Source organism: Rhamphochromis longiceps, linkage group LG20 (genome assembly GCF_057381845.1).
Source record: "Rhamphochromis longiceps isolate RC_006_pf linkage group LG20, R_longiceps_female_GT1.1, whole genome shotgun sequence".
NCBI classification, from domain to species: Eukaryota; Metazoa; Chordata; class Actinopteri; order Cichliformes; family Cichlidae; genus Rhamphochromis; species Rhamphochromis longiceps.
The window spans coordinates 34,533,885-34,549,439 of NC_140576.1; the positions used below are offsets into that span (position 1 = coordinate 34,533,885).

At 44.2% G+C, this 15,555-nt stretch overlaps 1 protein-coding gene and 1 pseudogene across 2 annotated transcripts; both read left to right on the plus strand.

Annotated features, from left to right (window-relative positions):
* Nucleotides 1–1,381: 1,381 nt before the first annotated feature.
* LOC146645799 (uncharacterized) lies at nt 1,382–6,554 on the plus strand (annotated as a pseudogene). Its single transcript, XR_014909132.1, has 7 exons — nt 1,382–1,708; nt 2,429–2,765; nt 2,984–3,124; nt 3,736–3,783; nt 4,104–4,141; nt 4,224–4,361; nt 4,810–6,554. The product of XR_014909132.1 is annotated as an uncharacterized LOC146645799 (transcript).
* A 2,278-nt stretch (nt 6,555–8,832) lies between these two features.
* LOC146645800 (uncharacterized) lies at nt 8,833–10,269 on the plus strand. Its single transcript, XM_085392994.1, has 2 exons — nt 8,833–9,073; nt 9,191–10,269. Exons 1-2 carry the CDS (start codon nt 8,833–8,835, stop codon nt 10,267–10,269), a joined length of 1,320 nt encoding a protein of 439 aa, XP_085249120.1.
* The last annotated feature ends 5,286 nt before the right edge of the window (nt 10,270–15,555 follow it).

Genomic DNA, 15,555 nt, shown 5'->3' on the forward strand with positions numbered 1-15,555 from the left:
GATGATCTATGTGAATATAACAGTAAATACTAAATATTAAATATTATTGTGCAGCACGTAAGATCAACAGAACACAGTGTGCTTTGAGGTAGGAGCCAAAAAGGGTGTAGTTTGTGTGTGTGAGCACCCGTGTGTACACCTGTGAGCATGAGCGCGCTTGTATTTAAAAGGTTCCTTCATGTAATGATCTGCTGGAGGGTGTGGGGAGTCATCCAGTCACTCAGCTGTGCCAGAGTGACCGAGCCACAGGTCGAGAGGCTGAGGGCACCCCACCCCCGAAGGAGCCCGAGCGAGCCCCAGGCTCCAGGCCCTGACAAGAAGCCACCAAGGAGTGAGCCGGTGCGTACCTGGATGCCCATCCCCGAACACAAAGAACCACCAATGCACCGATGTCTGAGGGCGTCTGCCAATGGCAGGGGGAGTGGTGGGGGGAGATGTCCCCAGAGAGGTGGCGTCTGATACCCGACCTGACATATAGACACAAACATACAGGCACACACAGATACAGACATCTATTCCCACCCTCATGCTCTCATATGCAGTTACTCAGCACTCACCCAACATGGAGACAGACATAAATAGACACTGTACACACAATCGCACTCCCCACGCGTACTCTAAGCCCCAGGTCTACTTACCCTTGCTCCTGGAGGGGGAAACTGCACCCAGACCCAGGTGGTGTTACCCTTTTCCCTGGGGTGGAGAGAAGCAGACCGCCCGACTCTGCAGCAGCAGGGAGGCCCCACATTCCAGACCCCAATCGGACGGCCAACTCCTCCTCCCAGCCCCCCCGCCCAACAGGCAACAGAAAACGGGGGTGTGAAGACGCCATACCTCCCTCCACCCGCTCATATGTAGTGTTGATGCATGTGTGTTCTAAGGTGATTTAAAACCCAGGGGGCATGGACCTACCTGCCAGAGAGCAGCAGGTAAGCGCATAGCCCCTCCTGATAGTAATTTGCTTGCACTATTCATTGGTTCCGGGATTCTTGAGCCTCGCATGTCCCACAGGGACACAAGTGGACAGGTGGACAGGTCACTAGACTGTCTCACGTGAAAGTCTTCTGACTATAATAAAAGTCTTACGAGTCCCACAAAGAGAGGAACATCTGATCACCCTAACTGTGAAGCAAAGCCAAGCATTCACTTGATAGACAGTCTTTCTTTTCTTTTCTTTTCTTTTCTTTTCTTTTCTTTTCTTTTCTGTGTATGACGTCAGTTAGAGGGGATATTTTAGATGTTGCAATCTTTGACACACAGCTCAGGAAGCTCCACCCACCTGCCGTTACAAACTCATGCTTACAAGCCAATCAGGAGAAAGCTGACTTAAATGAAGGCTGGTCTTAACGGAGGGGTGAGCTGAAAGAGGATGGAGGAGGAACTGAGGGAAGCAGTAGTACAGTGTCAGACAATTATTTAAAAGAAATTGTCATTGAAGTCCATACAGTCTGTTTTGGTAGAGACAAAAAAGAACTCTGAAAACCAAAAGAGTAAAGTTTTGGAGGATAATTTAAATGGAAACAGACACTTATCATGTCTCTGTGGAAAAACTGCAGACAGGAGGAGTGTTTATTTTAAGGAAGGGGCACATTAATAAGAGAAGTGACAAGTTCCTAGCTTGTAAATAGAGAAGGGAGAGAATCAGCTTGAACTCTTCGGAGCATCAGTATGAAAGTTTGTCACATTTTGTTCTGCGTCATCTTCCTCCGTAAGTAAATTTTCTTCTTCTTCATATTTAATTTTCTCTCCTCTCGGTGTTTATTTGGTTGCTTTCTTATAAGAAAGTTGACCTCTAGGTTTTGTTCCCTGTTGAACCGTTTTAACCACAAACTGTTTCTGTCTTTCTCTGTTCCTGTGGTTACACATAGTGTAAGATCACTCAAATTTTGTTTCGTCTCACTGCCTTGCCCAGAAATGTTTTATCTCAGTTTGTTTCCAGTCAAATGTTTTTTCTATAATGTCTAAAAAAATTAACTTAAGGTTGCCTTTTCTCACGCAGACAGTTAAAATGCAGACTGTAGTCTTATACTAATATATCTGTATGGAAGTAAATAGTGCTGCTTCCTTCTTTCTGAATTATTCAGAGCTTGTAATGCAACAATCATTTTTCCATGACGTTTTTATTAAGCTAGTTAAGAACAACAGGGCAACACTTACGCAGCATCGTCAAATTGCCATAAACTCATAAACAAATGAAAGGTTGGTTTTCAAGAGATTAATTCTGAGTCTTTTTCAGCAGATGGTCTGTGTAAGTCTGTACAAAGTCTAATGACAAGTAAAAATGTAATTTAACTGATGTACTTTTAAATGTTGCACTATAATAAAGTGTATAAGTATCTGTTTCCAGTTTTATTTATTTAAAATACTTTATCATTGGACTGCAGTGTTTTACATGATGGTAAGAATTGATTCTTCCTGTTTTCTACAGACCTGCAGGATGGAAATACTGGACTTGCCAATGCTGAAACTCCCATCTATGAAGGAGTGGAAGGAGGAAACATCACAGTTACATGCAAATTTGTGATCCTTGGAAGAAAGACATTGTTCTGCAAAGACAAATGTGAAACTGGAAACATTCTCATTGAAACAGCTGATTACACAGCCCAGAGAGGCAGATACAGCATCAAATATGAAAAAAAAAATTTTCTCAAAGGATATTGTGCATGCCAGCATCACACAGCTGAACAAGTCGGATTCAGGACGGTACAGCTGCACACTGGACACGAGTTTTCAACCATGTGATTTCCAGCTTGTCATCACAGGAGGTGAGTAAAAAAAATATTATTCATGTCCCTGAAGATGTGAAAGTCTCAATGATCACAGTTCCATATCTTTCAAATAACCTACATGTGTCATATTTACACTACACGTTTAGTTTCATGAGTTGTGCTGTAAAGACACATTAACACCTATTACTCACATGCAGACAGAAAAGCTGCTTCAAGCAGGATTTTTATTATTCTGATTGTTTCTTTGTTCACAGCTTCAGACACTCCAACACCTCATGAGCCTTTATCAACATCAACATTTCTCTTATCAGCTTCCACAACAACAACAACACACTTCAGTTCAGGAAGCTTCACACCTTCATCAACCTCTCCTGAAACACTGTCATCAGGCTCAGGTATCATATATGCACGTGTGAATGTGTGAGTGTGAATCAGTCTCGTGTTTATCAAACAACCTCCATCCATGTCCATTAATGACACATCAGCAGGAGTGGAAGAGGCACTTTGAATTATTCCTGAAGTATAATTAAAAACAGTTGCGGTGAAGAAATACACAACTCTGTTAAAAGTAAAAGAAAAAAAGTATTCACATTAAAATAGAATTAAAGTACAAAAAGTAAAGTACAAGAGTCATTTTATTTTAAGCTTAATTTCGAAGTTATCAAATAAAAGTAGTGCAGTATGGCACAACATCTGAATGAAGAACTCAAGAAGTTTAAACCACCGGGCATTAAAAGCTGAGTGAGAACATGCCTGACTTCATTAGAGTTTCACTACATGAGTTCTTAGTGGCAGACAAAGATATTGTTGGTCCATCACTCAGCAGTTTCTCAGATTTCTTTCCATGAATTTATACAAGTATCAGTGTAACAGTTTGTGTGTCTTTAGTTGCATCAGTTAACCTTTATTGATTAAGAGAGTAACACTAAAACTCTGTTCTGCTGAGGTGCAGATAAGATGCTTTACATGATTCTGACTCTGGTTCTTGTGATCATCGTCTTATCAGCAACTTTGCTGATTTTCTACAAGAACAGGAAGGCCATTAAACCCAAAGGTGAGCCTACAATAAACACACAGCAGTGTTTTATCTTTACAGCGCACATCACACATTAATTTCCTGGAGATTAACCCGACATTACAGTTAATCTAAACTTATGCTGCAGACCTAGTCATCAGGTATGAACTTAACACCCACTGATCTCTGCTGCTGACAGAATAAAAAAACTGACTCATGTACATTTTGTTTAAATTCTATTGTGTCTTAACGAAAAAGCTGAGATATCTTACAAAGTCAGTAGTTTTCCAGCCTGGCTTTAAACAGGTCAGACTATCAATTATGTTAAATGATGTTTGTTTTATGAACTGCATTTTCAGGACCTCCTGTGGAAACAGAGTATGCCAACATTACACGGGTGAGTTTTAGGAACTGTGAGACACCTGAGTTTCATTATCGCTTTATTTGTATCCACCATCTGGTTTATTCTCCTTCTCCAGGCCAAGCAAGAAATAAGAGAGGGGGCCCCACAGAGGAAGGTGGAAGTGTCTTCAATTTACACCACTGCAAAAGGCCCCCAACCAGATGGAGCTGAAAACATCGACCTCTACAACCTCACCACCTGTTCTCAGAACAAAGTAGATACAACTCGTTTCTTATTTTAAACTCTGATGTCCAAATCCAGGACAAACCAGTCTGAGTAATGAAGTAATTCATCAGTAGTCATGGATGGATATTATACTATTATTATGCCCTGTGGATATACTGTTGCATTTCTTTCTGCCAGCTAATAGCAATGACTAGAAATGGCCAAATTCAATGCACAGGATTTGGGTCCAGTTTATTAGGTACAAACACTTTCGTTTTATTCACGAGACATTTGTTTACTTTTTGTTTAGATATAACTTAAAGAGCAATTCAGAAAACATGGCTGAGGGTTATGTTTTTAAAGATTTCACACTCAAAATGTGGGTACAACTTATGTGTACAAGAAAGAATGATGTCTCAGGCTGTAGCTCCATAAACCTTTATTTAATTACAAACACGTTTTTAAGGGTCTGAAGGTTGATCTCACTTTTCTTTCAGGCTGAAGACGACATGAATAAAGTTAATTATGCTGAAGTGGATTTTTCCAACATTCCTGCCACCAACAACACATCCTGTAGTAAAACGGATGAAGTCGTCTATTCCACACCTCTGGTACATACCAGCCCTTCCAACCTCACCACAGATGCTTCACCTCCTCTGTACTCTGCAGTTAAGAAACAGTATTAATGCTGTTGATGGCACTTTACCTCTCACAAAGATCAACAAGTGATTATAATTCAGACAAAACTGAATGTTCTTTTCTGTTTATTGCAAATATTAATGTGCTTTCAATCAGTTAATCTCAGGTTAAAAATGTTTCTTTATGGTAGTTGATAGTTTAGTTTAACTTAACAGAAAACTAATCCTGTTATTCCCATTAATATTTCCATAGAAACTCTGTAGGACAGATTTAATGAAACAGTTGCATAAAGCTCTGCAAACTGACCTGTGAGTAGTACATTGCATTTAGCTGTTGGATTTCCAGATAGTAATCCTATAACCAAGCCTGTGTCTGTAATCATGCAGCATTATTAGAGATCCCTAATTGTATTTTTTACTGTGGCTAACAGTCTGGATAGAGGTTTACCTCAAGACCATTCTGTCTCAACTCATGCTCCATAACTTTGGCTAACGGTGTGCATGGTTAATCATTTTAAAAGCATTTATTTTAATCAAATAGTAGTTTGTTTGTTTTTTACCAGACCTGAAAAAACTGATACTAAAAAGAAACAAATTAAGGAAAATGCAAAAAAAAAAACAAAAGCAAAGAAATTGTTATTATATTATGTTATTATTCCAGTTTACTCTCACCAAAGCCATTCTGGTCCTAAACAACTTTTACCTGTGTATAAAATCACAGCAGAAATAAACTGTGACCTGCTACAAGCAGGTGGTTGACAAGCTGTCATGGTGGCTACATCCATCTTTCATATACATTCTCTAACCTCCAAGGACCTGACATCCACATATGTGGAAAATACATTTTGGGTTGTCGACACCAAAATACCCAATTTTGCTCTACAAGGGCCAGAGATCCACTTACGAGGACATTATACTGCCGCTGTTCTATCGAAATTTAAAACAAATGTCCTCTTATGTGGATCTCATTATTCTCAGAAACAAAAATCAGGTACAAAAAAAATAATCAGGTAATTCTTTGATTTTCCATTCATCAGGTCCCAATCAGTCTAAATAAGGCTCACATATCATTCACTCATACTAAGAGTAACTAAATACGTATTACTATATAATCTTAATAATATTACATTATTATTTTTCTGAGATATTGCATTTGCACATACGTTTTCTTATTTAAAATTGGTTTTATATTTATGTTTTAATATGTGGGGATAGGTTAATTGGATAATCCAAATTGCCACTAGGTGTGAATGTGCGAGGGAAAGTGAGTGCGAATGGTTGTCTGCCCCTGTGTGACTGGCGACCTGTCCAGGGTGTACCCCTCCTCTCGCCCTATGACAGCAGGGATAGGCTCCAGCGCCCCCCGCGACCCTGACAAGGATAAGCGGAAGCGAATTGATGGATGGATGGATGGATGGATGGATGGATTTATGTTTTATTGAACAATGTTAATGTATTTTTTACAGTGTTGCTGTAAAATAATATTTCACTGGAAGGATTATACTATTTAAATAAATAAAATGTAAGAATATTTTGATGTGTTTCAAGGAAATGAACGATCAAAAGAAGTACATAACATGTGTTTTCTCAATAAAAATACTCCAAGTCTGGATACACATTTCTTCAGTGTCTGCATTGAAAGGCAATTTATTCTCCAATGTAGCTGTTGGAACTACAGGACCTGTTATCATACTGTAGAACTACAATACAACGCAAGTGTGTGTGTGTGTGTGTGTGTGCGCGCGCGCGCGCGTGTGTGTGTGTGTGCGTGTGCGTGTGCGTGTGTGTTTATCACATTTGTATGGCATGCAAGCAATGTTCCCTCTAAGCTGCGCACGTGCGCAATTGCGCACTGCTGGCACGGTCTCTGCGCACATAAATTCTGCGTTGTGCACAAAAAAAATCTAACCTGAATTTAAATTAAAATTAAAACTTTAACAATTCTGTTTTGCAGTGTTAGTCAGTGAGTGACTGGCTGCTCCCATATGGGATTAGAACGATGCCACCTTATCCCATAGTCCAGCCAATGATGCCTATATATGCAGCCAATCAAGGTCGTTGACAGGCAATGACAGCGTCCTTATGCGCCGACACCGGTGTTTTAGCGAGCGAAGCGGTGTGGCTGATGTGGAGTGAAGCCACGTTAATGACAACGTGTACAACCATTGGAGATGTGAGCAGGACAGACGGAAAAATTGACGGAAAAAGTGTGGACTTTATACCAGTTTTTAAATTCTGTTGATCGGCCACGTAAAACCAGAGTTATGATAAAAAAATATGCAATGTTTGGTTTTCTTCCTGAATACTGTCGTTGTTTATATTTACTGCAGGAAGAAACGGTAAAAACGGCATTAAAAAAAAAAAAAAAAAGGCTTGAAAGCACTCTCCACCTGTGAGCAAAAACAAACCCCACCCCCCTGTCCCTTTCCTATTCGTCCAAAAAAGTACCATGTCGACCAATCGAAAAATGATATGGCAACATGGCATCTAGTTGTTAAGAAACGGGGGGAAGTTTTAGGAGTGACGGCGGTGCTTTGAGATGTGAGAGATTTGAGACGTTTAGCGCAAATCTTGTGTAGTTAGTGTGTAGTGTAGTCAATAGTTTTATTGTGTGTGTCAGAACAATGAGGCGACTGCTGAATGTTACAGGAGTGACAGGAGTGACACATCTCCTGTTGTCAGGCCTGCAGGTATCAGGCTGTTGTTCTTCTTTATCTCATAGTGGACAGAAATTATTTTTGGAGTGGCACAAATAATTTGTGTGGCATCAGATTTGATGCAGAACAGCTGATTGTTCTGTAAATAGTTTGAAATGTTTATTTAAAAATGCCTTGGCTGCATTTAAAAAAAAATAGCTGCAAAAAAACTTTGTTGTTTGCCAAACTCAGTAACTTTTTTGAAGAAATAACTATATAATTAACTGCCCAGCATTGGTCATTATATACTGTATTTTGCAGACAGAGTTACAGGACTCTCTCCCAGACCACAGACTCATACTCATAATACAAGTCAGAGCTTTATAAAAAAAAAAAAAAGAAAGAAAAGAAAGTTGTGTTTTCGAAATTGGAGTTTCAATTTCAATTTCAATTTCAATTTTATTTCTATAGCACATTTAAGAGTCACAGGTACAACAAAGTGCTTCACAGACGAGCCATATTTGCAGATTTACAACAAAAGAGAACAGTCAACAACAAAGAAATACAGTTATAGGATGGTAATATTATTACAAGCACGAACCGGGAGGAAATTATACTAAGTAGTTTGAAAGGCGAGCTTAAACAAATGGGTTTTTAACCGTGACTTGAAAGATTGAATAGTTTCCGACGCACGGACATCAACTGGCAAGCTGTTCCAAAGTTTTGGTGCAGCAAAAGCAAAGGCACGATCCCCTTTCGTCTTTAGTCGAGACATTGGTTGCATTAGGAGCCCCTGATTAGAGGATCTGAGTGCCCTTGTGGGGATATATAAATTAAGAAGGTCAATCAGATAACTAGGTGCCAGGTTATTTAAAATTTTAAGTTCTACATACTACACAGGCCATGAACAAGATTTTTTTAAATTTTCATTGTAAGTGGGCTAAAGCAGTTAATTAAAAGTAGCCTAACATAAATGTAAAAACTGACAATGAAAACTGTCGGTTTAACCCTGCCTGCACTGGCCTGACCTGCAAAGTTTAAGGTGTGCACTGCACATTTTACCCCACAAGGTTGTGCTGTTGAGTCAGATAAGTTCTCATGCAGAAGTGGCATAGAATAGAGATTGAAAATGTGACGTCATTCAAGGGGAAAACCGCAAAGGATTGTGGTAACTCGTGGCAAGAGCTACTAGCGCACACAGGCTTTCAATTGAAATCAGTTACACAGCGATAAAAAGAAACCAAAAATGGCAAGAAGCTGTTGTATTATTAACTGCACAAGCCGGGCGAGCAACAGCCGCGTGAAGCCGACGGGTAAAGCGATTGGTTTTTATCGGATTCCGGCGTGGAGCAGAAATATTCCAAGCCATGTCTCCGAAGTCAAGAAGAGGCGACGGATGGCCTGGATTGCCGCTATCCGAAGACCTAATATAACGTTCGAAAACACTCCACCTCACATGTTAGTCTGCTCCAAGCATTTCCACAAAGGTAAGTGTTTTGTAGTAGTTAATACGTCTTATTTGGCGCTGAACAGAAATCATCGCGCTATGCTCCTTTGATCATAAAATGATCTTGTCTTTGTCTGTATGCATGTGTGTTTTTCAGCACCTGTCACTACGGAAACTACAGCTGAGATCCAACCACAGCAGATAACTCCACAGCACGAGGATGAAGATCTGCAGGACTGTAAAATGTGTTCTCTAAGGTTACAAGAAATAGCACACCTGCAGGAAGAAAACCTAATATTACAAAAAGAACTGTCCAAAAGGAAATTAGACATGGAATTCTTGAAAGATAACAACTCTAAAGTTAAATTCTACACAGGGCTGCCTTCTTTTGCTTTACTAATGGGGGTGCTACAACAAATCAGCCCGAGCTTGCCAGACACTGACAGGAAAATTTCCCAGTTTCAGATGCTCTTGTTGACTCTCATGCGTTTAAGACTCAACCTTCCAATTGCACATATTGCACACCTCTTTGATATTAGCCGGACAACCACATCCACTGTATTTAACATTACTGTAAATGTGCTATACGCTCACCTCAGTCCACTGGTGCACTGGCCGGGAAGACATTGCATACAGGCCAGTATGCCACACCAGTATGTTGAGATGTTTGGTGACCGGGTGACAGTTATTGACTGTTTTGAACTGTTCATAGAGAGAGCACAAAATTTATGCGCCATGGCGGAGACGTATTCCACATACAAAAGTAGACACACAATGAAATATCTCATTGGCATCACACCACAAGGGACCATCTCTTTCATTTCTAAAGGATGGGGAGGGCGTACCAGCGATAAACGAATAGCTGAAACATCTGGCTTTCTACAGAAGCTGTCACCTGGGGACACAGTGCTCGCTGACCGGGGTTTTGATATCAAGGAAAGTGTTGCCTTAATGGGTGCCACTTTAAAAATCCCAGCATTTACACGGGGTCGTAGTCAGCTACAAGCAAAAGATGTGGAGGACACACGAAAACTGGCACATGTCAGGATCCATGTTGAACGCGTTATAGGCTGTCTACGGTCCAAGTACACTATCCTAAATGACACCATCCGTTTAGGTTTTGTGGTGCCATGTGAAGGTGAGAACATGACTTTGCTGGATAAGATAGTCGCTGTGTCATATGCGCTCACAAATATGTGCCCAAGTGTTGTTGTGAAGCATGCAAGTGATGAATAACTGTTTTCCAATTTGTTGTATCAATTGTTTGTTGTGGTTGTTATTGTTTTGTTGTGCAGCTGTTTTTTTATACAAATCAGCAAATAATGCACAACGGTATACTATTTTGCCTTTGTCCTGTAAGCTTCTGTCACGGTCTCGCTGGCAGACCGTGGGGATGTGGGGAAAGGAGGACCCAAAATGCAGGACTCTACAGTGCAACAGTGTTTATTTACAGTGGTGACAATCCAAACAACAATAAATCCCCCGTGCGATCCCAACTCCCGTTCCGTGTCTTCTCCTTTAGCCCGTGCTCCGTGCTCTGTCTCCGTTCCCTGTGTACTCTCTGTGTGCTGCCTCCTGGTCGCCACAATTCCTCGGGAAGTCACTCAACGATCCAGCGTCGAGGAGCTCTCAGCCACACTGTTTTGAAGCTCCTCTGACGAGGCTTGATCGGCGCCAGGTGTGTGGATTCCTGGGTGGGACCGGTCAGCTGGCAGGGCCACACCCACCAGGCCTAAAAGTGCCTGCCACGACCGCACCCTCACAGACACACACACACACACACACACACATGCACATAAACACCTGACAGTACACCAACACGGAAAGCAGGACAGCAGACACAACCATAATAACAATAATCACAATAACCACGATAATAATAATAGTCCACACTGCTCACGGACCCCGAATCCCTGGAACTGGGTCCGTGACAGTACCCCCCCTCTAAGGGTCGACTCCTGGCGACCCCAAAACAAAACAAACAAAAAACAGGAAAACCAACCCAGGGCGGGCGGCGGGGGGAAAACAGGACGGAGGGCCGGAAAACCCCAGTTCAACAGTCCAATCACTGCCATGGTGGGAAAACAGTTCTGGCGGCCTACCTCCAACCCCGTGATGGAAGCAGAACGCTTCAGGCGGCCTGCCACGGATCCGGTGGCAACGGCGTTGCAGCTCCGGCGGGCGGCCACGGGTCCGGTGGCGGCAGTGTGACTGCTCCGGCGGCCTGCCACGGGTCCGGTGGCGGCAGTGTGACTGCTCCGGCGGCCTGCCACGGGTCCGGTGGCGGCGGCGTTGCTGCTTCCGCCTCCGCACAACGCACGATACCCGATGTACCGGCCGGGCTGCAGGACGTGGCGGCCGGGCTTCAGGACGTGGCGGCCGGGCTGCAGGACGTGGCGGCCCCTCCGGCACGCAGACCGCCAGCTCTGGCTCAGCGGATCCCTCCGGACCTCCAAGCTCCTCCGGTGGCAGCGCGGGCTCACCAGGCTCGCTGAGCTCCTCTGCTGGCAACGCCGGTTCCTCCGGCTCGTTGAGGTCCGTCAGCAGCAGTGCGGGCTTCTCAGTGGGTGGCTCGCTGGGCTGCTCCGGCTCACAGTGCTCCTCCGGCGTTAGCTCGCTGAGCTCCTCCAGTATTAGCTCGCCGAGCTCCTCCGGCTCGCCGAGCTCCCGCTCGGGCATGCTGAGCTCCTCCGGCTCGCCGAGCTCCCGCTCGGGCACGCTGAGCTCCTCCGGCTCGCTGAGCTCCCGCTCGGGCACGCTGAGCTCCACAGCTGGCGACGCGGGCTCCTCCCGCTCGCTGAGCTCCCGCTCGGGCATGCTGAGCTCCTCCGGCTCGCTGTGCTCCTCCGGCCGCGGCGCGGGATCCCCCTGCACACTGAACCGGTCACCTGGCGGTGACGATGGCGACATGGCAGCAGCAGGCGGTGGATGTGGTGGCAGAGTAGTTCCAGCAGGCATACCAGCCTCCAACACAGCTGGCTGTAGGAAAGCTTTAGAGTCTGGCTGCGGTGAGGCACGCCGGCGGCGCAAGCGTCGCTTCTTTAACGATGCCGGGGCCGGCGTATCAGGCTGAGGGTCCACCAGCTGGCCGGACAGGAGAGCAGCTGTGTGATTTTGAGCCGCCGGTCCTTGGTCCGCCGACTCAGCAGGTGCCGCAGAGGTGAGTGGAGATGGGGTGAGGTGCAGAGGGCGAGTGAAACGTTTCCCCCGCAATGGAGGGTCCAACAAGCGAGCTGCAAGCGACGGCGGGGAGGCTATCAGCCTATGAAAAAAGAAATAGGCAGCAAGGGCTCCCAGGGAGTTTGCCACATCCTCCTCGCCCGGACAGCCCAAACCAAACAGCTCAAAACAGGAACTTTCCCTCAGCGTGGTTATAATCGAAATTAGTCTCTTAATGTCCAAAAAGCTCACAGATGAGGTGATTGATGATAAGAAGGAATCAAAAAATACGACCTGTAAGTGTCTCTGATGTGGATCTGCCGCCTGGATAATGCTCCGACAGTATTTCCAGAGCTGGGCGAGCAATTCCTCCTGTGAGACGGTCCTTGAGTCCGCTGGGCCCATAATGGCTGGATCGTTCTGTCACGGTCTCGCTGGCAGACCGTGGGGATGTGGGGAAAGGAGGATCCAAAATGCAGGACTCTACAGTGCAACAGTGTTTATTTACAGTGGTGACAATCCAAACAACAATAAATCCCCCGTGCGATCCCAACTCCCGTTCCGTGTCTTCTCCTTTAGCCCGTGCTCCGTGCTCTGTCTCCGTTCCCTGTGTACTCTCCGTGTGCTGCCTCCTGGTCGCCACAATTCCTCGGGAAGTCACTCAACGATCCAGCGTCGAGGAGCTCTCAGCCACACTGTTTTGAAGCTCCTCTGACGAGGCTTGATCGGCGCCAGGTGTGTGGATTCCTGGGTGGGACCGGTCAGCTGGCAGGGCCACACCCACCAGGCCTAAAAGTGCCTGCCACGACCGCACCCTCACAGACACACACACACACACACATGCACATAAACACCTGACAGTACACCAACACGGAAAGCAGGACAGCGGACACAACCATAATAACAATAATCACAATAACCACGATAATAATAATAGTCCACACTGCTCACAGACCCCGAATCCCAGGAACTGGGTCCGTGACAGCTTCAATAGTAACATGTAACACTGTTGTCAGTTATAAATAAAGACAGTCCTGATGAAAGACTTGTGCAACACTTACTTTATTTGTATTGGTTCTGACACTGTATATTAGTACAAACTGAAAAGAAAGAGATTGCGTCGGCCCATTCTGGACATAAAGAGATCATTTACAGCACAGCTGTAAAGTGCAGTGGTGCAAATCGGCAAATATTTACAACAAAGTATGACTGTTGTGACAGACATTTATAGCAATGTAAACATCTTATAATTCACTGTGAGTGACAGAACACCAGGTAACACAAACCATAGAGTGCAGAGTACAGGAAGATGGGTCCACCTTAAAGTGACACTAAACATGAAATCACAATAAAGTCCTTCAATATAAGAGAGTTGTCTCTGAACGGGTGTAATTGAAATACTGTCTGGTTAGTTTTCTATGCAAGCTTTTTTCTTTCGTTTTTTTTTTTTGTCACGGTAACATCCATGGAATGTGGCCCTTGTGAAACACTGGGTTCTGGACCAGTGTAGTGATTGGCCAAGAGCTCAGGCATCACAACTTTGTAGAAGAAATCCTGAGCGACAGGCAGCATTTTAGCCCACAAGTCTACATCTGGCATCACACATGTAATAACACAAGCTTCTGTTGTCCACACAACAAAGTCACAAAAGTGTATTGGAACCGACAATGAACTTCTTGCGGTGCTGCAAATGCGTGCATTTGATGCGGCGCTTGGATCGTTTTGCCACGAGTTACCGGCATGCAGTGCGCGAAAGTCACGTGGTCTGTCAATCTCTATAAAAGTGTTTGATTATCGCTTGTAGCTGATGTTGCACAATGTAGCAAAACAATTTAGCAGCAGACGGTAAGCCAACACATGTTGCTTCAAATTCTCTTATAATAAATGGAAATTAAAATTAGTTTAAACAACACAATTTCCATCTAATCACAGCAGAGATAGTGAAGGTAGATGAGTTTCAAAACCTTGGATAAGTCCAGTCTCCTGGAAAGAGGTTGGACTATATCCCAGTATCCCCTTGGCTTGCTACCAATACGTTGGTGTTTCTCCCTGTAGACAAGAGGGTTCCCTGAAACCTCTGGTCAGGTAATGGCCGGGCTTCTTGGAGTCCCAGGGTGGGGTGCTCCACCTGGTGACTCCTATCGTTTTGGGAGACTTCAGTGCTCATGTAGGCAATAACAATGTAACCTGGAGGGGCACAATTGAGAGGAACAGTGTGTTCTGTTACTGAATTTCTGTGCAAACCACAGTTTATCAATAACAAAGACCATGTTTGATCATAAGGGTGTCCACCCTCGGCCAGAAGGTCAGTGATTTTACAATTGTATCAGCAGATCTGCAGCTGTATGTTCTGGACTCTAGTGAAGAGAGGGGCTGAGTGTGAAGCAGCGTGAATGAGAATCAGCACCTCCAAGTCTTAAGACACCTCAGTCAGAAGTAGGTGGAGTGTCCACCCCGGGTCAGAAACAAGTTATTGGCCCAAGTGGAGGAGTTCTTGAGGTCTGGTTCACAAGTGAAGACAGAGGATAGCAGGACATCCACTGACAGATTGGTGTTGTGGCTGCAGTGATGCCAGCCATACTGGTCCATCATGGTGAAGAGAAACCTGAGTGTAAATACAAAGTTCTTGATCTACATCCCTACCCTCACCTATGGTCACGAGCTCTGGGTAGTGTTTGAAAAAAAGAGATGGCAGATACAAGCAGCAGAAATTAGCTTTCTCAGAAAAGTGGCTGGCCTCCCCCTTAGAGATAGGGTGAGGAGCTTGGCTATCGGGAGGGGCTCAGAGTAGAGCCGCTACTGCTCCACATCAAAAGGAGCCAGTTAAGGTGATTCAGACATCTGACAAGGATTATTATTATTATTATTATTAATATTATAACTTTATTTCAGACATATACAACCTCCTGGGTGAGGTGTTCTGGGCATATCCCACCAGGAGGAGGTCCCAGGGCAGACCCAGGACATGCTGGAGAGATTATATCTGTCAGCCTGAACGCCTTGGTGTTCCCCCGTATTGGAGGTAACTGGGGAGGTCTGGGCTTCCTTGCTTAGGCTACTGCCCCCATGACCCAGATAAGTGGAATTAGTTTTGCTGTCACTGAAGTTTAAAATTAACGCCATCCAGGCTTTGATTTCACTGAAACATTCTAACAGAGCCTTTAATGAGCTGCCATCATTTCACGGTGTGGGACGGAGAGATTTCGCAGGTCTTTCCTCCCCACTGCTGTCAGACTCCATAATAAAGACTTTAACTGATCAAGCACACACATCCATACATATGCAATAATACTAAGTGCAATAATCCTTTCTGTCATCGTTGTATTTTTACTCAGTTGTATATAGTATTTGTATTTGTATTCT